The sequence below is a fragment of the Micropterus dolomieu genome, linkage group LG10, assembly GCF_021292245.1.
Source record: "Micropterus dolomieu isolate WLL.071019.BEF.003 ecotype Adirondacks linkage group LG10, ASM2129224v1, whole genome shotgun sequence".
Classification (NCBI taxonomy): Eukaryota; Metazoa; Chordata; class Actinopteri; order Centrarchiformes; family Centrarchidae; genus Micropterus; species Micropterus dolomieu.
The window spans coordinates 25753232-25777425 of NC_060159.1; the positions used below are offsets into that span (position 1 = coordinate 25753232).

The 24194-nt window shown below is 41.1% G+C and overlaps 2 protein-coding genes across 4 annotated transcripts in view; both read right to left on the reverse strand.

Moving 5' to 3' along the window:
* Positions 1–977: 977 nt before the first annotated feature.
* On the reverse strand, positions 978–3908 carry insm1a (insulinoma-associated 1a). The gene has a single exon (XM_046061580.1). It carries the CDS (start codon positions 3541–3543, stop codon positions 2209–2211), a length of 1335 nt encoding a protein of 444 aa, XP_045917536.1. The 5' UTR covers positions 3544–3908; the 3' UTR covers positions 978–2208.
* Positions 3909–7852: 3944 nt separating this feature from the next.
* The window catches only part of cfap61 (cilia and flagella associated protein 61), a 36464-nt gene continuing 20122 nt past the window's right edge, over positions 7853–24194 (reverse strand). For all 3 annotated transcript variants that reach the window (XM_046061556.1, XM_046061557.1, XM_046061555.1), the window contains exons 17-25: positions 22866–22958; positions 20717–20885; positions 19990–20167; positions 15739–16031; positions 13701–14028; positions 12497–12579; positions 11422–11633; positions 8434–8521; positions 7853–8178 (exon numbers count right to left, since the gene is read on the reverse strand). In XM_046061556.1, the coding sequence (XP_045917512.1) occupies positions 7996–8178; positions 8434–8521; positions 11422–11633; positions 12497–12579; positions 13701–14028; positions 15739–16031; positions 19990–20167; positions 20717–20885; positions 22866–22958 (1627 nt within the window). In that variant the 3' untranslated portion in view covers positions 7853–7995. The remainder of the gene's footprint in view (positions 8179–8433; positions 8522–11421; positions 11634–12496; positions 12580–13700; positions 14029–15738; positions 16032–19989; positions 20168–20716; positions 20886–22865; positions 22959–24194) is intronic.

The following is a 24194-nucleotide window of genomic DNA, read 5'->3' on the forward strand; positions in this document are numbered from 1 at the left end:
TACCAGAATGCCTTGTAACAATGTACTTGAGCGTAGAAACAATTGTTAAATGTGATAATTCAGATCAGGTCAATCACCTGAGGAACTTAAACCAAACCTGTCCTGCTGCTGCAATGCATTCTGGTCAGTTTTTTATAATCAACTAACACATATAGCATTTTTACAGTGTGGCATTACTATTTTCACTTCAGTAAAAATATTTAAATACTTCTTCCACCGGTGCACTTAGACTGGTGTTTAAATGAATGTAAGAGATTATCTTAATTTCCTGGCTCTTGCTTTTAATTGTATGAAATGACATTCTTATTTATTTGTTTGATGAGCTTTCTCCAAAGTGCTGTGGTGCAGGAAGTGAAAACTTCTGTAGTTTGACATCAGAAATGTCTGAATTTGACGTCATCGGTGCAAAAATACCTTCACACGCAGCTGCTTTCAGGACACAGAGGTCAAGTCCTCCGCAATGTCTCTGGGAAATTTGGAAATATATATACCCTTGAGGATTTCACCGTGCAACATTCAGATGCTTTACTTAGGTAAAAGTATCACTGCCGCACTGTAAATATACTCTGTTACAAGTGAAAGTCCTGCATTGAAAATATACATGAGCATTATAAGTAAAATATACTTAAAGTTTAAAATGTCAGAGTAGCATTGTTCTGGTTTAGTTAGCTGAGGCAAAGATAATCTAAGTATTTTAACCTAGTTTTGGGTAGTTGAAACAAAATTATTATTATTATAATAACCTCATCACATGTTTTAGATGTAAATTCTTAATGTTACGTAACTATAACTTTCAGAATAATGTAGTGTAGTTTGGAAATACATGGAAATAGTAGAAATACAGGATAAATACGTTCTACAAACAACATTTGCATTGATTTGGTGTTTAAATACAGCTGTTAAAGCACCTCTGGAAATATATTTTGTGTGCAGAAAACATACAAGATGGAATAAAAACTGTTTCTCAGTTTGGCTTTTATTATTTTTGGACATTTAGCAAAATACTGCAGAAACATCCAAAGCAGTATAAGAGCTAACGGTTACAAAGAAACCAAAAACAAAAATACAAAATGAAACAAAATCATGATTGCATTCAGTTATATTTCAAGAACGGCTGATAAAACTCATTGATTGCTATAATGTCACTTGAATCACGCCGTCCTCACGTCGATTTTCATATAAGTTAAAAGAAAAATTAAACAATTTGGCTACCATCATGGATAAAAGCAACACAGCGACAGATCACACAGACCACAAAGAGCAATAATTTACACAAATAATTTAATAAATACATAAATAAATAGAACACAAAAGTAGTTAGATATACTGTATAGTGGTAATACAGAAGGCTTTGTAAAAAATAATAATCATATTATACCCAGTCAGTGATAAATAAGTGATCAAAAACAATCAGATCAGTTTAAGGCAGTTTTACAGCAAGAGTTTCTAATCCAAAGGCATTACCGGCTACACTAGTGGTTACTCTTTATTCTTTTCAGGCAACAGCTACTGATCCACGGATCCACAAGCTATGTTAAAGCTAATCAGAGTGATGAGATAAGGTCTTTTCAGGCCTGTGATTTCTGGGGTTTTATCGGCTACAGGTCGTTCCCTCTCTTAGGTCTAGAAGCTAATAGCACTTGTGCAGAGATGCTAGAAAAATAAATTAACAGTCTAACGCTTTAAGTGTTTTAAATGTGATGTCAGAGATCCTTTAAGGGGCTGAGGGGGGGGGGTTTATAGGCCGGGGGGGTTCAAACACACACCCAGAACCTGCTGATGTGTCCTTGAGCAAGGCACTGAATCCCTGCCAGCTGCAGGTGACCGCTGACCTCTGACCCCTACAAATAGGTGCATGACAGTATAGGAGTTTCACTAATGTCTTATTTTACCTCAGGGAGTTGTCAAAATGGTGATGCCAGAAATAAGTCATCTTTATTCTAATGTGATTTGTGCATTTTCTTGAATTAACATCCAAAAATAGGCAAATCGCTGTAGAAATTAGAGTTAAGTGGATTCAGATTCTTAAAACAACAGTTTCCAATTTGGTGATTTCATTTTTTTTACCCAAATAACTGAAACAAGAGAGAAAATCACTCCCATCAACAGTGCAGTCAACCAGAGTTACAGCTTCTCACCAAAGTGCCATAAATGTTTCACTTGGTTGTCTTGTTATCTGACAGTGTGACGGCAGCCTGAAGTCCCGGATCAGCAGGCGGGGCGGAGCGGCATCTGCAGCAGGATCACCTGCCGGTTCTCGGACGGGTGGCATTTGTTGATGTGTCTGGTGAGTCCCGGGGAGCTGTAAAAGATGGCGGGGCAGTATTTGCACGGGTAGACCTGTGAGGAGTGCAGCAGGCGGATGTGCCGCTCCTGGCTGCCTCTGTTGGAAAAGTTCTCCCCGCAGACCGGACACAGGTGGCAGGTGGAGGAGCTCAGGTTCAGCGGCGCCGCGCTCTGCTCGCAGGCCGGCGCCTCCTTCTCCTCCGCCGGTTTTGGGGAGCCGTGCTGAGACGCCAGGTGCTTCCGCAGGTATGCTTGGCGCTTAAACTTTTTCCCACAGTGATTACAATCATACAGCCCTTCCTCTGAGCCGGACTCGGACGGCCCGGGGCTGGGTGTGTCCCTGTCACTAGAATCCTTCACTTCATCCGGCGCCGTCTTCCCGGACGCAGCCGCCTTGTCGCTCTCCAAATTTTGCACACCGGGGGCTCCGCTCTGCGGCTTCGGTTTGTGCCACCGCCGGTGCGAGGCGAGGTTAGCGGGGCAGCTGAACACCTTGTCACACTCAGGACACCTGTACTCAACCCGGACTATCCTGGAGCACTTGTGCTGCGCCAGGGAGAACGGGTCTGCGTACGCCTCTCGGCACAGCTGGCACACGAACTCGCCCAGCGGGTTGTTGTCACCTCCGGACGGCTGCGGTCTGGAAGGCTTCTGGTCCACCGGCGCCTCTTTAATCTTGAGCCCGAGAACCGGAGATGTGGTGACATCATCCTCAAAGTGCAGTTTCCGGATAGCTTTGGTTTTCTTGGACGGTGGTTTGCTTTTGCGCTCGGTGTCGCTGGACTGCCGCTTGGTCCCGGCGGCGGGGAGCGTCCCCGTGGATGTGGCGCTGGTCCCTATGCGACTGCTGTTGCTGGAGCCAATTTTCAGGTCTACCGGGGCGAAGATGTGGTCCAAAGCTGGTGTGGGGAAAGACTCCGCGGAAACCGGTGACCCGAGGTTGAAGCGTCTCTCGAAGTAGGAGCGGTCGTGGTCCTGGCTGACGGGGCGGGTGGGGCTGTAAAGCGCCTGGTACACCGCCTCCGGGTTTCCGAATTGCACCGGTTTAACGTCCTGCTCCGGAGCCGTGGCCACCGCCCCGCAGGTGGGCGTCGGCGTCTGTGCGCGCACCGGTACGGAGGCGAGAGGCCCGGATGAGGACGGCAGCAGCGGCGGAGCATCAGCCGCTGTTTGCTCCGCTTCTTCCTCGTCAGAGCGGACCCGGTAAGATACCGGGTTGGTTTTCTTGTTCCTTTTTACTAAAAATCCTCTCGGCATGTTCGCGGTGGACGGAGAGCTGAAGGCACTTTGGACGCTGCTGCGGGGAGAAGAAATCCACTTTTAGCGGCTCGCTGACAGAAACATCTGATGCGTCTTTTTGTTGTTGTCTCCTCCTGCTACTGATCCTCTGTTCTCCCCCCGAGGTGCTTTCACCACAACATAGCTGCACTCTTTTTAAGGCGACATGATGACATTGTTCCCGTCCCCCCTTGTTGCCTCATCCCCGACCAATCAGAAGGAGCCGAGGTTCCCCGTGGATTTGGGTAGTGGGTGTGGGAGGATGGAGAGGCTGATGGAGGGGAGGAAGGGGGTGGTGGAGGGAGGATTTGCAGATTGCAAAGCAGATGTACCTGAGGGTTTTATTGTGATTCACCCCCCCCTGTACACACTCTCTCTCCTCCTCCTCCTCCTTCTAGTCTCGACCCGGGCACACGCCAGGAGCCTCCTGCTTTTACGGTCTGATGAGTTTGTATAGAAATCTACACGTGCCTCGGCTTTATGTGTCTCCTTTGGGTGGTGGGGGCTCTGATTTGTCCAAAAAGGAGACATCGGTCCACATAACGGCGTCAAGAAGAAGTGATTGGGGAAAAAAAGCAGAACTGCAGGCTGGAATTTAAGCTCCAATGAGGGAAAAAGCAGCAGAACAATTTTAGAAATTTACTAAAAGTGAAATTTAGGTCAGATTGAGACAGAGAAAACAAGCGAACCTCAGTTCCAAACCTGAGTTATAATACTTAAGTGAACTGTGTTCAGGGCTATTAATAACCTTGGGTTCGGATTCTACAATTTAAGACATTCAAAGAATTTCCACTAAAGATCCCAAAAACAGATTCAAAAAAGCGCTTGTATGCACCGGATGATGGAGTTTAATTCGGCCAACTACATGAGACAAATAACCCAACGGCAAACAAACAAACATTACAACCACTGCAGCTCTGCAGCATGTGCGCTGGCGTGACAGTTAACTCCGGACATATGAATCCGTCATTTTACGCATACATAATTAATAGCGAGAGGAGGGTTTCCTGCTTTGCATCACAATGGCTGCGCTTGTGCAAGCTGTAGACCCGGCGTGATTGAAAAGGAAATTGCACAGTTGGAAAAAAAAAGAGGAGAAGAAGTGGGGGAACAATCTGGCCCCCAGATAGGGTACCGTCGGCGCGTGCTGTGCGTAATCAGTGCGCTTTTTCTGTGTCTCCAAATGGGGCAAATCGAGATTATCTGCGAGTTAAAACACACTAAACCCAATTCCTGCAGGTCAGATCTGACCCGCGGTCTGCCGGATATGAGTCTGTCTTTTACCGTGAGTGATGATGGGATGTCACATGTGTCGGTGCTGAACTCGAGGAGGCGTCTGCAGTGTTTAAACGTGCGCGTGCAGAAATCAGCGTGTGGATGTTAAAGATCTTTGTAAAGCTGCAGGTTTCAGATGATGCGTTGAGCTCAGGATCAGATTGATCGATTTGGCCCCATGTTTGACTGTTCGAGATGAAATACAACTAATTAAAATGCTGCCACAAGTCAATATCTCATTATAACTGACTAGAATTCACATTTTCCTTCATTTTCATCTGTTGGTGGTTTAATCTGAACTAAAAGCATTAGCTCCAAAAACCTCTATTTTAACAGGTTCATTTAGTTCATTATCAGGTCTTAAAAGTATTTGTTTTTCTTCATTTCCACCTGTTTCCAATACAAATCAACTAAACAAATATAAAGAATTTCCATGAATCAGGTCTCACTTTCCTTAAGTCTAGTGCAGCAGCCTGCTCACCCGGTCTTTTTCAAAATAAAATAAAACATTAATTTATAGAAAATCAATGAAACAAGTTAAAAGTTCTTTCAATTGTGGATGAGTTTACATTAACACATTTTCATTCGTTTGTTATAATGATCCAAACGCAATAGGCCTATATAAAAATCTGAAATGCGTAATATATGATAACTGTTCAAAATCCAGCTGAAGATCATATTATGTAGCTATAACAGATAAAATACACATAAGAAAACCTTCAGGTAACATAATGTGATTAATAACACAAAAACTAAGCACCACATAGAGCCCCCCTGTAGAATGAAATAATAAAACCATAAAAAAAACGTCTTTTCATTACCAATGACATGCTTAAAGCATCATTATTCATAAATAAGAACATTATAGCAATGTTATTAGAGAGTAAAATATCAGTAAGTGCAGTAAAGTTACCAATAAAGTTACTTTAACTACTACAGAGTACCATAGAAACACTGTTGGTATCAGAATAAATATAGGAGATTTAAAAACAGAACAAATTTTACTGATCCCAGGAGGGAAACTCTTTATATTTTATCTTGTGTTAAAACTACAAGAGATTAAAAAGTCAGCATACATGAAGAATTCTGGATAATCTGATGATTTATAATTACAGCATTTTAAACGTGACCAATCATATATGCATCCTGTGATATCTGACTTTACATTTGGGCACCAGCAGCCTGTGCGTTTTTTAAGTCTGCGGGGTGTTGGTGTGTGCGGACATATGTTGTTGTGTGTGTGTGCGGTTATTTTCCCGACAGGCTTCAGCTCAGCCTCATTAGCATACAGCTGTAGAGTGACACCCTCCTCCTCCTCCTCCTCCTCCTCCTTCTCCTCCTCCTCCTCCTCTTCCAAAAAGCTTTCATCTCCAGCCGCTATAGGGGCTGATTGGTCACGCTGCTGCAGAGTCAGTTACAGTTGGCACATTATGGAGGAAATAAAACAGAAATGTCTATTTATTTATATTAAACTATTTTACTGTACATCATATTTGAAGTTAGGGTAGGTAAATAGTTTCCACACCCCAATTAACATCTATTTAGGGACTTAATTTAAAGTTTACATTAGATTTTTTTAATAAAGGTCTGTACAAGCTCAGGCAGAGTTGTTGAGGAAGGATTCAATGCCATCAAATTAAGGAACAACTCAAAAAGGACTTCACATATCAAAGAACCTCTCAGTGACTTTATTAACTGGAGGCCCCTTAACCTGATGTTGCTGTAACATGTTTTCAGATTCTAATTTTAAGTTCCCATATTTGTTTGCAATGTTTACTGAACTCATGTCATTCATATGCCATGAAAATAAGTCCCTAAAATTCGATATCATTTGTTCAAAATAACTTTCTAATTATCTAATTAGTGTCACGTTTTCAATTCAAGGAATAATTCAACACTGTTCGCTCAAAGAGTTTAGAAGAAGATTGATGTCAATCTCATGTCAGCATTAAAAGAGTATTCATAAAATTCAATTCCACGCTTCCCAAATATACACCAAAATGTAATTTAAATAAGTATTTTATTTATTAAACACTGGCTTGTAAACACTTTATTATTATTTTTTTGTGCACAACTGACAGGAACTTAACATAGTCTGAAAGTAGCAGGCTAGTTATAACTGTGAGGGCTGCTACTCGGGTCAGATAGTAAGCTACAAAATTACGTAAATTGGTAAATAATTTAGCCTAGGCTACTAAAACAAAGTTAACAGGAACTTTTAAAAATTGTAGCAATTTATGTTAAAAATCAAAGGAACCTTCTTCTTTGGGTCTGGATCAACTTTCTGTTCTGATCTTCTGCCAATCAGGGTCAGCGTTTGTATGATGTCATCACGTAGACGTATGAAACTGGAATCAGTAGAGGGCTAAGTAGCAGTAGAGGTTCTACTGCGTGACTATATACTTTATTCTTAACATTGGAATTAGCAGTTTGACTCCACAGATTTATCACTGCACGTCTATCACACTGTCGGACTCACGATGGACACTTAAAAAAAGAAAAATCAATATTGATGCAGAGAGATATCTTCTTTTTAATTACATATTCTCCTTCCTTGGTAAAATCTAGCGCCTAAATTGACCACATAGGGTGTGTTATGCTAGTAGCGGCTAATGTAGCCTGCAGCATAGATGAGCAGCGGGCTTCAGAGGTCTGGTGAGCTCACTTCTTTCAAACTCTTTTATTCTTTTATTTTCAAACTTGTAGTCTTCAGCCAATGCCGACTCAAGTGACTTCACTTCAGTACATTTATCAGGCTTCACACAGCTCCCCCTGAGACACTAAAGGCTTTATACTACTTCTTTTACATAGGTAGTCTAGAAACTGGCGCTGATGTGTACAATCGGTGGAGCCTGTGTGTTTTTAGGAGCTGTTCCCTGATTGGTTTGTTTCGTGCACACACAAACATGCAGCAAAGAGATTCAAATTCCTCCCGCCAGTTTCATGCTATTCTGCTGATCGATAGTTGGTGGTGGTTACATGCAAAAAAGTGACTTCTAACAAGTAAACAATGCAGGATTGCAAACATTTTATGAGGATAAAATACATGTGTATTAGAGCTCAGTGATTCCCACACAGATGATTTTGTGCATGTGTTTCAGTTAAACGGTTTGTTATAAACTAATTTAACAGGGTTAAAAGGCTAACTTGGTGATGTCACTCATGATGTCCCAGCATTCCCGGGTAGGCGAACATGGGCAGCAGGTTGCGGTTGTAGGTCAGATATTTCACAGCGCCGCTCCTCAGAGCCTCTCGACTCTCTGTATCTTCAAATCTGTCCTGAGGGAGGACGTTTGAGTCGTCGGTGTCCTCCATCACCTTCCGCTTCGACTCATCGTCCTGCAGGGACACACAGGTGGAGGTAAAAACACACAATCTGCTTAGACACAGCAACTCTTCAAACGACAGAGAATAAGCTGCTCAAAGCTGTTTTATACTTCTTATTTTACGTATTTCTTTCTAATTGTATTCAGCCATTTCCGATTGTATTTCTGTTCCATAGTCATACATGTTAAATTTCTACATTTAAAAAAAACCCAGAAAGGTCAGACTCAGATAAAACTAAAAGTTGGGGATGGAAATGAAAGCACAAACTGTGGTTGAGGTGATCTGCTGAAGCTCCTGCTCAAAGTCGGAGAATCTGTCGTGATAAATGGCCAAACACCAGCGCTGTCTGAAGAAACTGCAGGAGACACATTCAACCACACTATTTTTAATCATCAGCAGGATCCTACAATAATTTTATCCCCCAAATCCCTGCTGTTAACAACCTAATCATGTCTTCAATACAGCACATTCATCTGTAGAAGCTTTTTCACAGCAACAAGCTCCAGATTATTACTGTTGAGAGAAGTCTAAAACTACAGTGGGACTATGTGTATTTAATACTGATACAGAACATTTAAATATGTTTATACTATAAAGCAACATTTTAGTTTTACCCTGCTGAATTTCCAGCACACTTTAGACCAGTAGTTCCCAACCTGTGGCTTGTAATCCTTTAAAATAAGGCAACGTCTCCACCCCACATCACAGCTGTGGAACTGTGAGCCTTTCAACTAAAGACAGAGTTTTGCGTCTCATATTGTCTTGCATGCCTATAATCGACAGTGTGGCAATGTGAAAAGTGTCGCTTGTAGTGATGAACCTGCAGAGAATTATCACCCTTCATCTAACAGCTGTTATCACTGAAGAAGCTGTGAAAAGCCGCCGTACACAAGCAGCTCAGCAGCAATCAGCAGACAGACACAGTTAGAGACTCGCTGGTGAACACAGAGCGGCATTTAGCAGCGACAGAGCCTGATATTTCCCTCAGGAGCAGGTGGAGACCAAACACAGGGCTAAAAGGAGAGTGGATATTGGATTTACATTCATCAGGTGACACAAAAACACGACTCCAAATGAATGACCATGTTGCTCTGTAACTGCTGGAGGTGGAAATGAGCAGCGGTCAGTACATTAAGTACTTACAATTTTGAGGTTGGTGTATTTTATATTATTATTCTGAATCCACAAAGTAACCAGTAACTAAAGGTATCAAATACATTTGGTGGAGTAGAAGTATAAAGAAGCAGAAAATACTCAAGAAAAGTACCTGAAAATTGTTACTTCAGTGCACTACTTGAGTAAATGTACTCCACCACTGGTAATAATTATCTATGAATAATATATAATATAATATGTCAGTAAAGGCGAGTTTGTCTATTACTCTTGTACTTTTACTTCAGTAGGTCTTTGAATGCAGAACTTTAACTTGTGCTGGAATATTTTTACATTGTGGTATTGGTATTTTTGTACAAGATGTGTACTTCTTCCACAACTGGCTATGTGCATAAATAGCCACCACGAGAGGTAACTGAGAAACTGTCTTTCTTTGTAATTTGGGTGAACAAACACACCCAGAAGCTACACTAACTGTGTGACTGAATAACCTCCAGCCGCCACACGGCCGATCAATTATTTTAACAGCTCATTATGGTCCGTCAGCCTCCACAATGACTTCACGAGTCAGCTGAGTGAGCGGCGTGACGAGGAATCAGCCTCTGCAGCGGGGAGGCTCCGGCTTTGTCTCGTCCTGGACCGGCCACAAAGACAGATTGGTGAGCTGCATAAACAGATTAGGAGGCGAGGGGCGGGGGCGGGACAATAGACGTCCATATCTGGGGGTCATTTGTGTTGAAACCTCAGAAGCAGGTCACCCGCTGTTTGACAAACACACACACACACACTGCAAAGTCACACCAGTAAACACTCAGACAGGACAAAAGACACTGAAGGCCTAAATCTCTCTCGCCTGTTCAGACCACTTTCTGAAAACATTTCCTCTCTCAGACTCAAAGTGGATCATTTTTGTACAGGAGAATGTCATGAAAACAGCTATTTAAAAAAAATATATAAAAGAAACGTGACCACCTGCTGTCTGTAACATTCTGGTACCAAAATCAGACCTGAAAAACAGCAAAATGTATTCTTGTACAAAGAATAAATTATACTGCTGCAGAGGCTGGACAAACTGACAGAAGCACTAAACACAATAACAGGGAAGAAAATATAAATTTGCTAAAGTTGTTTGTTGTTTTCATCATTTGATTCCCCAAACTGATCATTTCTGCAGGTCTATTGTACTATGATTTGTATGTTTCGTGTGTTTCTTTACCTCCTGAGTTATTGACGCTAATAAAAGACTTCAGTAAAAGATGATTATCTGTCACTGTCAATCTGTGCAATGCAGGAGGTGTTTTTTATGATCTGTGTTTACTTCAGTTATAAAAGTATTGTGTTTCTTGGAATACGTTTCAACATCCTATACAAAAGAAATAAAGTATATGCAAAACACTTAAAGGATAATTCTGGTTTGCTACAACTCATTCGTCATAGTTTGTTCAATCATAACTATTAGAGACAGGTTGTAAATAAACCCCAACTAAGTCAAATTTCTTCGGGAGAGAAAATGAAGCTGTCTGATGTAAACATCAATCACAGTTTACAGACCAACTTCCTGCCTCACCTCTGACCTGCTGCACTTCCTGTAGCTGTGTGCACAGTTTCCCTGTGCAAAGAGGGATTATTACCGACATTTAGATGAGACAAATATCAGTTTGACCTGAAAATAAAGTGGTTTAGATAATCTCAAACTGCTCAGCTCTGTTCCCTCCAGCAGCCTTCTGGAAGAATTCAACAGTTACAAGGACGTTTTACAGAGAAAATTCAGCAGAGGAGCAACAATACAAAAAAACCCCAGCAGTTTAAAATCTCAACACAGTGCGGACATGAGACCTGTCTCTACCCGGTACAGTCTCTACCCGCTCTTAACAAACCACAAATAAAGCTATTCTTTTTTTGTCACAATGTGCAATTTGGTGATTGTTACCATGGCTCAGCATGGTGGCTAAGTTTTTGGGCTTAAAATAAGTAAGTCTTTATTTCTGTGAAGTCTAAAATGTCTTTTTGAAACCAGCCCCAGGTCTTACCAAACAACTTGTAGAGTACAGTGGGTTGTTGACAAAATGGACTGTCTAGAAATACTTAAAAATGAAAAATATCAGCAGACATTTGTGAACTAATATTCTTTCTGTCTCCCACCTGTACAGGTCGTGGACCAGCCCCTGGTGGTAGAGGTTCGACAGCTGGCCCAGCAGCTGCTGGTGTTTCCCGTACAGACTCAGGTAATTGGAGACGGGGATGGGCTTCAGGGAGAAACAGGTGAGCGTCTCCACCAGCTCGTTGCAGTCGAGATGTAAACCGAAGTAGTTCCCCGTCTCCACTCGTCCGGTCACGATACCGCTGTCCTGTAACTTCACACGAACACACAAGTCAGTAAGACAACTTGATCTTCTTTGGGAGAGTTGTTCTTGGTTTGGTTTTCGGAGTAACTTATTAATATAACACTGCCCATGTCAGTGCCTGCGCCCTTTTATAGATGTATTAAGCTGCAATATTCTCTAGTTTTGTTTTTGTCCACAAATCCCATGAAAAGATATAAAACTATACATCGGACTGTTCTGACTTCCCTACCATGTCTCTCAGCTCCAAGTCTATTGATTCCTACTAAAAACTTTTAAATGTTCAGTAAAAAACAGCTGGTCATTGTAGTTTTTAACAAATGTTACTCAAACAGGAGGAAATCTGTGCATCTGAGTCTCCATTTAGCATCTCTATTGATGTGTTTTAATAGTTTTTAGACAACAATTGAGCTCTATGGCACATAAATAAGATATATCAGGCTTTGATACACACAATACTTGTTAGTTAGTTGTTAGTAGAGTGAGTACACACCTAGTCGTAGAGGGAATGAACCTCTAACTCTTTAACTGGCCGTTAAATTGAATCAATGTGATATTTGTCTTGCAGTATTCACATTAGTGATGGAAGTCCAATAATTAAAGATGAATGGCAACCAAATAAATAATAATATTTTTCTTTTTCTTTTATTTATTCATATTCTTTCAATTAATTTGCAGTTGTCTAACTTTTCATTTGGTTATTTGTCGGGTGTTTCAGTCTCTTGTTTTTCCTTGTACACGTGGGTTCATTAAGGAGAGTGACTTGTTTATACGTCGCATATTGGGCCAATTAGCGACCCAGTCTTGGAAATAAAAACCAGCAATAAACCACTTCTGTGTCAAGTGACACTGACATATGATCAGTTAAACCTTACTTGTTTAACAGTAGGACCCGTTAGATAGGTAGCTGATGGTTTGGTAAAGTGTAGGTAGTTATATCCTCCAGGCAGCTTTCCTCCTGAGCATAGAGGAAAAACACATGATGAGGGTTGCGGATCATATAATTCATGTTGTAACAGAATACAGGAATACATCAATGAGTGAATATGATATCCTAAATTGTCCTAAACACACTGTTAGATCAGAAACAATGATGCTCATTGTTTCTGATCTAACGGTGTGTAGCAATACCGTTTTACGGTGTGTAAAAGTACCTTGTACTTTCTCTTCTTTTCTTTTTTTTCTTTGTTTTCATGCATTTTGTAAAAGGCAAGAATTATGAAAATGCCATACTTTAAAAGACCAATCGTGGTGTCAGGAGAAGATGCTTTTATCAGAAGAAAATATTCAAATAAGATGCCGAAACCTGCACTGGCGCCATTACTGAGACAACAACAGACGCATCATAACATGCATTTCACTGTTCACCACCCACAGAGGAAAAGAGAGCCAGACTCAGATAGCAAGCGCTGATATGGCATCTCTGCTCTCCCTGAACATTGAAATCCCTCTGAAAAAGTTCATGTGTGTTTCATTGGGGAAGAAGGGGCGAAGCAGAGAGGCTGTTGTGTTTATGTAACCTGTGGAGTGGCCTTGGGTTACTCCGTGAATACACAGCGGCACAATGCGCCATTGTTACGGCCTGCTATGGTTTGAGTGTCCGCCACAATAACATCGGCAGTGGGTGGGTGGGTGAAAGATTGGAAAATGTTGCACAAAAACATAATGAAAAAATACTGGCAGTGAAAATTCTCTCAGATAAAAGCAGACAAAAACATGAACAGACAGGAAGGACACAGAGGGGAGTATTGAGGTGGACAGACCCTGGAAACATATGGACACCTGACATCTGGTGATGAATGTGAAGGAATTTTGTGTTTATGCCACAAAAGATTTAATGAATAAAACAGCGAAAGAGCTAATACAGTAGTGAAGTGGGACGAGTTCTGTGGGTGTCCAGGGCTCTAGAAGTCCAGTTCATTCTCATTCATTCTCCTGGTTGAGTCATCAGTACAAATGAACAAGTGGTGAACTGCGTGGGCTGTGTGCTGCTCTTGAATGGAGGTGAGGAGAATAAAAAGTTGTACGTTCGCAAAACCAAACAGGAAATCTTCATCGTTTTGAAAGACATTTCCATACCTTGAATCTTGGCTTGCTTGTACAGCGGTACGAGACGATCCATTTCAGGCGTAGGCTCGTCCGCAGGCTCCAGCGTCGGGTCGAAGAGGGGCAGCAACATGGCCGCCAGGTCCTGGCCCACTTCCTTGGAGTTGAAGTTGGCGTGCGACCACTCGTCTGCGTGGTAGCGGCGTGAGAATTTCGTGAGAGGCCCCGCGCCACAAATGGCTGGATCGCTGGTGTGGAAAGTGGCGTTTATGACTAGTCTCCTGTCAAAGACCAGGAAGGAGTTGTTGATGCTCTTGAAGGCGTTGTAGTCGACTCCTCTATTGGAGAGGTTAATGAATACCTGAAAGGTGAAAATAAAAAAAATCTGTATGTTTCCATTTGTTTGGATTTAGTGTAAAAGTATAAATTCTACATTCAACATTTCACTTCTGCTAAAGCAAAGGTTTCTGCACGTCCCCACAACTCGCCTGGTGTTCGTCCATATCTAACGTGGGATCTCTATCCTAAGGCAATAGTTTTAGCAACAGTTTTGCTTTCTAGCCAATAGTTAGATGAAAAAATTCATACCAATCGTATGTCTGTTAAATATGAAGCTGCAGCAAGGAGATGGTTAGCTTAGCTTAGCATTAGGCACATAACAAAATGTGTCTACCAGCACCTCTAAAGTTGACTGAATAACAAGTTAAATTTTATTCATACAAAAAAAACAAAGCGTAAAAGTGTGCTGGACAATTTCTATGGGGGGGGGAGACTTACTGGAGTCTCTGCTGGTTTCCTGCCAGCCTTAAAACAAGACTCCAGGAAGACACTATTCCTGGGCCGGTAATAGTCCAGCCATGGAAGTATTAAACCTGTGTACAAAAAAATGTATTTTCCACATGTACCTTAGTTTTATATTTGTAAAAAAAAGTTATTTCATCTGTGAAGTCTGTGGGCATAGCAGGAGAAACACTAATGAGCATGTAGAGTGCGCTGGTCGAGCAGTTTTCCTTCACATGAATGGGTGCCATTTTGGAGTCTGTTTGGAGTCCAGTTATTTCTATGCGTCCATGAGTCCAACACAAAACCCTCCCGTAAATACACAACATGTCGGTTTTACTCTAGGGATTTTGTACGGACTAAACAAATGACTTATAAAATAATAAGTAATTAATTAATCCTATAAAGCGAATAAGCATATTGCCCTAAATGTCAAACTAATCTTTTAAGATGCATAGTGGCACTTGCAGCACTTTCAGAGCCTGTTTAAAAATGTTGACTCAGTGTCGGACGATGTGAGCCAGATATGACTGGATGGGTCCATTAGAAATAAACTGAGGATGACACAGATTGTTCTGTCACAAATGTGGACTGCTGATTTAAACAAAAGAGCAGCTGACAATCTCAGCCCATGGACCAGTTAATCATTTGTTCTGGAGCTTTCAACCGCATCACACATTCTTCATCAGCAGCAGTTTGCTCAGTTATACTTGAACTTTAGATGTTTGAGCTTAGTGTGATTTAACTTTAAGTAGAGAAATCCAAGTCTCACAACTAGTAGGACGGCGTGACATGATTGAACGCTCCATCACAAGTGAGTAAGCTGGCTTTGAGTTGAGACTGTTTTGTCATCTGATGTTTGCTTTGAAAGGCCAGAAGAGAAAGGATTAGCAACACCAAACCTTGAAAACAGAGAATATGCTCTGAAAGCAAACTGTAATACAGAAAGTTTTCCAGTAAACAACACAATTAAATTCAGTGTATCTCACCAAAACACACTGTTTATATCCTTGAGCTCTAACAAAAGTAACACATACCAGACAGCAGAATCATCTACTGTCTGAAATAATTAAAATTATAAATACACCAAAATGATTTCGTGCTTGACGACACAGTCGGCTTCCAGGAGGAAAATTAACATCCAACCAGCAGCCACAAGCTGGTGAATTTAGCCTGTTGTTTCTGAGCCTTTCAGCTCTACCAGACACCCTGGCCAGTCACCCACCATTGTTTGGGGAACATTTGCTTCTGTAAAAACTAATAACTGACTGGGTAAGCAACTTTGACTTACTCCACACTGCAGATGGAGGGGCTCTGCGTCAGTGGTGAATGACACAGAGGTGAGAGGATCGGGGTGATCTCCGTTGTTCATCTGGGCCAGCAGGCAGTTATGGTGGACCTGGACCTCTGCCTTTTCCATGGCTGATGCCACAGCCTTCTCAACGTCATGGTCGCTGAAGCAGGAGACACCGGGCTCGGGAGGTGGGAGGACAAGATGGATACGATATCCCCGGACGCCAAGGCTGAGTAAAGTCTCCGTGGTGGTGAAGACGTCGATGCTGTTTCCGTACACGACGGCATTATCTGGAGAAACACAAGGAAGAATTAGCATAGTGTTTTCATAGTCTTTCAGAGCGTCTTCAACATTTTGTGTTCAGCCAAATTCATTGGCAACCTATCCAATTGTTGTTGAAACATTTCTCTTAAACCCACAAACATCAACCTCCTGGCGATGCAATACTTTTGAGTTTTTGAGATGTTTCCATCTGAACCAGAATTGGGAATTTTCTCCAAATCATTCAGCTGTACTTTCACTAAAATGTTCAATACCATATCTCTAACTGATAGATGATCATCAACAGTGGATTTTTATATTAATATTTATTAAACAGCAGCACATCTGTCACATTTATAAATAACATATGTGAAACATCATGACTGGTTTCAGAATTAAATATATAAAAGAAAACTACCTACTGCGTCAGTAACAACACTTTTGCTAAAAAAGAAAACGAATTAAGGGTTCATTTTTCTCAATTTAAGTGCTCTTGCCTTAACTTCGGATTGTCCTCAAAGTTGATGTTTATCGTGCAAAATTGTAATGTTCCAGAGTCATGATACAAATGATTTCCATTTTTTAATCTAAGATTTTCCAATCAACAAGAGTTTTTGCTCAGGTTTTCCAAACAGCCTTGAAAGAGGGCAGGAAGGGCTGCGTGTGTTTTACAAGAAGAGGTCCTCGGATTTCTGAACCCTGAAACGCAGATGCAGCAGAGAAATAAAAAAATTAAATCTGAACATCTGAATGGTTTTTTTTTTTTTGGAGAGAATCCATCCTTTGATGCTTGCTCTTCAGAGAAGCCTCTTGACATTTTAGAGAACATACAAGCTTCTATACAATGATAGTATGTGCTCCCCATCTCATACTAATTATATTACATTTAAAGCACAATGCCTGGAACAGAGGGGTCATCCTGCCAATGGTATGTGAGACAAAGACAACAAAAACTGACACAATATGTGCAGTAATTTATACTCACGTGGTTTTATGTTTTTCTGATAGTGCTGCAGTGCATATAATGTTGGTCATAAAACAGATAACTGAATCCTGTGCAAACAATCAACAAAAAGAAGTAGAAAATCTATATTTCCAGCAACAATCTATTCTAATCAAACATGTTCTGATAAATTGTTGTGTGTCAAGTCAAAACAAACTTTGATAAAGTCAGTGTTGCTTGAAATGGGTGAAAATAATAGTGTTTCCTCTGGACTGTGCCAGCATGATTACGTAAAAGCTTAAATGGAAAATATTTGTTATTAAATCGTCCCTAAAATGAAGTAAAGATGTCCCGAGCTGGTCCCCATTTGGATCAACTTTATAAAGCCCTCTCCATTTAAAAACCTTTGTTTAGCAGGGTCTCTGTGGGCTGTGGATTCACAGAGGCAAGTGTGCCCAAAGATTTGTTATTCTCTCCCCTCCTCCCATGTATTTTGAAAGTTAACATTAATATATAAACATGGTAACTGCCAGAATATAGCAAAGCTACGCGGCTTGTGGCTTTTGTGGTTAGGGGAAGCTAGCTGTCACACACTATCAGCAATTGTGCCAAGCAACAGAAATCAGAAACTGTTGTGCCCACATCTGTACAGAGACCTGCCCCATCAACATCACGGATCAAGCACTCAGCGGGCGGTCCGAGCTGTCAGCGTAAGACTCCGGCTAGATGAGAGGAGGTGCACTATGTGTTTTACATCAGTGATGCTAAAGCCAAGATGGAGACTGTTTCATATGTTATATGTTACCATATTTTAACACACATTTAATTATCTGTTAAGTTCTGTGTGTGTAGCTTGAAGGGACTACAAACATTTTTTTCAACTATAATAAACTTTTTTTGATACCACAATGACTAAAACTACTCTTTGCTGGCATCTCTACTCTTATGCAGTCTTCAATCCAGTTTTCTCCCTCAAGAGACAATAAAGTTGAACTCTTATTAAAACACAGTGTGTAGTTGGTGCAGCGGCGCTCTCCAAGGTGCTGATCTTGCTGCTGGGAGAGAGCTATACTGAGTGCTCGCTTTCTCCCCCGTCCACAGCAGCGGGAAGGTTTCTGCCAACGGGACCTTCCATCCAATAACATCCATGTCTACTCAATGACCTGTTTCCTTGCATATGTATGAACCCTCTGTTAGTGTTTTCGGTTTTCTGAATCTTGAATCTCCTTTCACATGTAAGTACAAGACAGAAGAGTATATATTTTTGTCTCTTTGTTGTTCTCTGCCCTGTAGAAGGCCGCCTTCTACAGGGCAGAGAACAACAAACAAGGCCAACTGACTACTTGATGTATTTAGTTGGATTTGTTGGCTGTAGTGTTATTTGTTTTGCAAAGAGAATAAAACTCCTTAACTGCCAAAAGACACCTTCTCCGTCTAACCTTCTCAGATAGTTTCAATAAAATAACTTTGAGGCCTAAAGATTTACAATTATCCATATTAGAGAAGTCCAAAAAATGAATACAGATTGTGTAGCAGAACTTTAAATAATAATTATAAGTATTTCTGATTTACTTTTGATACTATAAGCACTCATTGCTGATAATACTTCTGTACTTATGTATTTAGAATACATGACTTTTATTTGTAATCGAGTATTTTTACAGTGATGTATTGGTACTTTTACATTAGTTAATAATCTAAGTACACTGCAGTTGGAATAATAGAGTAGTAGAGTTAATAAACACAGCTTTTACGGGCAACTGTTGAGTGTCTCTGTCCATGGTGCTGAAGGAGAAGAGCTCTGCTGCTGCTACTGAACCATCAAGGCCAGCAGAACACAAAGCTACTCGTCAATAAATCTATAGTACCCGGCTCACTTCATCTCTTTACTCCGTCTACTACTAGAAAATGTACATTTTTATGTCTACAAAAAAGAAGGGACTGAATTCCCCAAAAACGTCAAGGCGCACCGCTTTGTTCAGGTACAAAAGTTAAAAAGCTTTATCAGGCTCCTGAGGTTGACGGGTATGCAGTCAATATGGGCTGGTTCTGTTTTTAATCATGTAGCCACTAAAATAAAGGCCTTGAGCCTTCACAAAGGAACGTGCCTTGACGTTTTAGGGAATTTCCTACCAGAGCATCAGCAGCGCTTATTTTTTTGTTTTGTCTTTTCAAGAAGCTCTTGCTCAATCCCAAAATAAATACACACTAGAACACCAAATGTGGATTAATCCTCTGCTGAAAACTAACAAACGCACTATTTGACTTCAGTAAGAACCACGGTTCTTGGGGCTGAGAGCAACAAACGGGGTAGAGAAGTCAGAAAGCACTGAGAGAAAACAACATATTTCTATATCTGGTATTTTCCTGGTATTTGTTGTCAAAAAGAAAAGAGACAGAACAAAAAAGACTGCACTCTGCTTTAGTCTAAGGCTAAAATTTACATTTACTCTCTGTTTCTTTCTGCTGTTATTATTAAAATATGGAAATAAACATGGTATCTGCTTGAGTCTGTTGTAGCAATTTGCATTTATTAATGGTTTTCCTTTATGACTGGGATCAACTAATTAGTATGTATAAAAGCCCCACTCTAGATCACTGCACAATTCCTTCAGAGAGCAGATTCATTTTGCTTAATGACACTGTGTTTTTTCCCGCTCTGAAAAGCCTGGCTCTCAGAAAGTGATATGATAATGGAAAAAGGATGGAAGAGGCCGACCTGATTCACAGAGATGAAAGATTTCTCTGCAGCTAATTAGCTGCTAATTATACTGGGGCACTTCAGCGCTGACTGACAGTAATGACATACTACTACAGATTCATATTAGGTTCTGTGTGTGCGTGTGTGGGGGTGGGTATTACTCATGTTGTGGGGACTCACCTTCCAAATGTGGACTTGGACTTGGTTTATGGGTGGGTTAAGGGTTAAGCTTTAGTAGTGGTTATTGTTTTGGTTATGGTGAAGGTAAGTCTCCGGGGAATGAATGTAAGTCAATATCATGTCCCATAAAGTACTGGAAAAACAACTGTGTGTGTTCAATTACCCTCCAGCTCCACAAAGTTGGCACACAGCCAGCGGCGAGCAGCCATGCAGTCGTAGAGGTCGTTGAGGGTGAAGAGGTTGGATGGGACGGGACCGGAGTATCTGCGGTGAGCGGACTGAGCCTGCAGCTGGCTGTTTGTGACGGGCTGGCTCACATCCACACCAGTCGGACAGGGCACCTACAGCATCACATGGCACACATAGATATAAAGATTATAATGTACATTTCAGACAATGATGACACCCAAAGTGTCTTATAAACACTTATAAACAGCTCTGACCCTAAACAAATATAATGAATCATAGCGTAGAAGTAGTACTGCTAAAGGATAGATGAATGGGATAATTAATGTTGGCATAGTTTTACTGACATACAGAATTTAGTTGGCAGTAAAGTTGCACACATTTGCTCTCTTTGGAGAGATCTGATGACACATCTTATTGAGGGGAGCACATTTCCATATTTTATACACTAACCCTCATCCCCAAATATGCACCTGACTGTAGTTTTAGTTACTTCAGCTGTATTTGGTATTCAGAGAGCCTTTATGGGAAACCAGAAATCCCTACTGAGCTCTCAAGGCATCATGGGACTGATTCAACGTATCATCTGCATTGCAGCGAGGCGTGTTGACAGCCCTATTGTGACAAACCTGCTGTCTTATAGACAGCTCAGATTAAAAGGCCAAAAGTGTTGATCATGTCACCCCAGTGTCTCACTGTCTCACCTGGTACTGCAGGCCTGTACACAGGATGAGGTGATCGTAGGGCACATTCCCACCACCACACACAAGGACGTATTTGGACTTCCTGTTGATGCCAACCATCTTCCCAGTCACCACGTTAACGCAGGAATGCAGAGGGACCTGGGCCAAGTCTCGGCTGCTGTATGCGTGACTGCAGGGGAGGGAAGAGGACTGAGTAGATTGAGAAACTTTGATTCTGCTGGGAACTTTTTTCACAATGTCCTAAAACTACCATTGTACTTTTTCACTGCTCACTATTGATTTTTATTTAGATTTTTTATTAATCGCAATAAGCAGAAAGATTATAATGCATGGCTCTCGGTCGGTCCTCCACTTTGGTGCAGACTGAAATATCACAACAACTTTTTTTCTCTCCAGACAGTCTCCATTGGTCCTTTGACAGGTCAGTATTCACTTTTCCAGTGCAGTTTCTCAACATCTTCAACATTTGTTGGTACAAAATGTTCTACAGACATGTGGGTTTACCAGATGATGAACCCTGCAGACTTTGGAGGTCATCTGACTTTTGCTCTAACCCCACCATGAGAGCTATGAGATGGTTAACATGGTAAACACTATACACGCTAACCATCAGTATATTAACTTGCTAATGTTAGCAGAGCCGCTAGCTTGGATGTAGACTTTTAGTCTTGTTCTATTTGTCTTGCTATTTTATCAGTGAATGCAGGAGAAACGTGTTGCTCAGATTTCTTAAATCTGGAAATCATTCAGGATAGATTTACACCATATTGTATAGCTATTAGTTTGGTGCACTCATGAATTTAAAGCAAAAACTAGGCAACTTATTAAACTCTGAAGTGAATTAATGTATTTGTAAATGATGACTTGAGTTTATTACACCTAAAACTAGTAGGGCACTTGGAGAGCGCAGACCTCTGCCAAAGCAGTGGTCGGCAATAGGCGGCCCGCGGGCCAGAACCGGCCTGCCAGCAATGATATCTGGCCCACGGACAGATTGCTTTGATAGCAGAAAAATATAAAAATAAAAAAATTGATGGCGGCTGGTGCTGAAACAGATCTCAGTCATGACAACATTTATTCCCACAATCACTTCCTCTTCAGTGATTGTGCCTCCAAAATAAAAGCGGCAGAGTGTTTTTTGCAGCAATGCTTTATGTCGAGTTTATTGAGAGCTTTTACCTTGAAGAGATCTGAAGGACATTCAAAAGAGTCTCTGGCCTGCTTGACACACCTCTGAAAAAGCAGTCAGTAAACCCTAAATTTCCTCAGGGAAATGAAAATAAGGTTATAGGTTAATGAATGAGGATCCAACGCCAGGACCACACTGCAGCACAAGCTTTATTGTGAGCATGTGCAAAAGTGTAATCAATTTGTTTAACAAGGGAGAAAAAGAATAGGGGGGGGAAAGGCAGGGTACACCATGGACAGGTTGCCAGTCCATCGCAGGGCAACACATAGACAGACAACCACTCACACCTAAGGACAATTTAGAGACACCAATTCACCTAGCCTGCATGTCTTTGGATGGTGAGAGGAAGCCGGAGCACCCGGAGAGAACCCACGCAGACACGGGGAGAACATGCAAACTTCACACAGTACCGACTGAGCTAAATGTGCACACGAGTATCCAAGGATTTGAAATGATTTGACTTTGTTCTGGCCCTCCATGTAGCGGCTTGACTTATTTGCCGACCCCTGCAATAGCCCCATCTTCTATGATATGCAAATCTGCAAGCGTAACCACGATATATGTCTGGATATACAGTTTTTACAAAAGTATTAGAATTACAGTAAGTTGAAATATGGTTGAGCCTCATCATCTCAGCTCACAAGCGACCTATCTCGCAATGTTAACGAAAGTGAAAAATGATTTGGGAATCTGCCGCGTGATTTCGATCTGCTCCAAAATGCCCACGCTGCACCACTTAACCGTGTTTCAAGAAAATCGGGCAAGTAATTTTTCCATAATCCTGCTGACAAACACACGGCACTGAAAACATGACCTCCTGAGCATAGGTAACAATTACACAGCTTAGATATTTTTAGAGCACTTTCACAGTATGTTGAGAAATACTGTATCCAATAGGTAATACAACGTGCCAAAACATGATTTTCCATTTTCATGCCTAATGTTGTTCCACTGGCTCACCTTGTGGACAGAAATCCGATGTCCTTGTGGTTGTAGTCGCTGAGGAAACCATGTGTTGAAATGAGGGTCAGGTTGTTGAACCTCAGGTGAGGGCTATGAGAGAACAAACAACACTGAAAAGCATGAGAGCCTTTCCACGCAACACATTGAATACATACAGTACACCATGTGAGAGGAATGTTTTCTGGGGAAGGACAACTTCAATTTCTAAAACAACTTCCTGCTTCATCCACTGATGTGCAGCAGCATTTAGAAAGCCTGACTAATGTCAGCCATGTCAAGAGGAAGACAAAGAATATGAAATAAAACTCTTATAGCGATGTGCTATACATGAAAGATGTTTGGCCCTTGAAATCTTTAAGTATTAGCTGCTATTGCTGCAAATACTACTAGTGTTGCCATTCAGGAGTAAAGTAAGATCAAGGAATGGCTTGCAAGATGTTTTCTCTTTATATGGACTGAACAGAATTTATTTTAATTAGATCCTAAAAAACTAAAACGATTAGCAAGTTATTGTCCTTGACAGATTTATTTCGTTGTCTACAATGTTTGTTAGACTGTAGTCTGAGTGGAGAGAGCACAACCATACAGATGCTGGGTGAGGTGGATAACAGGACAAGCTTTTGTTAAGAAAGTAAGTTTAAAGGCGTTGCAGACAGCACACACGGGCCATTTCTCTTATCCTGGCCTATTAGACCAGGACTATTAGCCCGAGGTAGCCGGTTTTAGTCAGGACCGTGCAGTATGTACTCGGGGGTAGCCGGTTACACTTTGGTGAGATCACATTACATAAACAAAACAGAAACCTCAGGATATCACAGGACCTCACTGAGACATAAAAAAGGAAGTAAATACATAAAATGACTTTAAGCAAACTTTAAAACCTTAATGCAAACAAAGATATAACAATAAATAAGTCAGTGATCTTACAGAACCAGCCTGTCCTCATTCGTATACTTTTCATATAGGAGGATGTTAAAAACATGGTTAGTTAGGTAAAAGGAGTCTAATGGTGTAAATTTGGAAAATGGATTCAGACTGCACCACTTTGTCAAGCTGTTTCCTGTATCGCAAATAAAAACTAATTTCTGTTCTTAATTTTTGTATAGAATATTTTTATTTATTACTGATTGAAAGGGTTTGATTTGAGTGGGGATAATGTACATATTTATAATATTTTATTGGTTTGCTGGATGTAGGATGATGCCAATAGAAATAAATCTTGGGATTTCATTGTGTCATCCTTGACATTTTTTGTAGATGTGTGTGACTTTTTGCCTCCCCTAACATAATGTAAAATCAACTACACCAAACTATTGAGTGTGTAAG

Coding starts and splice junctions, on each gene's coding strand:
- insm1a (XM_046061580.1), bottom strand. CDS start 3,543: ATGCCGAGAGGATTTTTAGTAAAAAGGAACAAGAAAACCAACCCGGTA.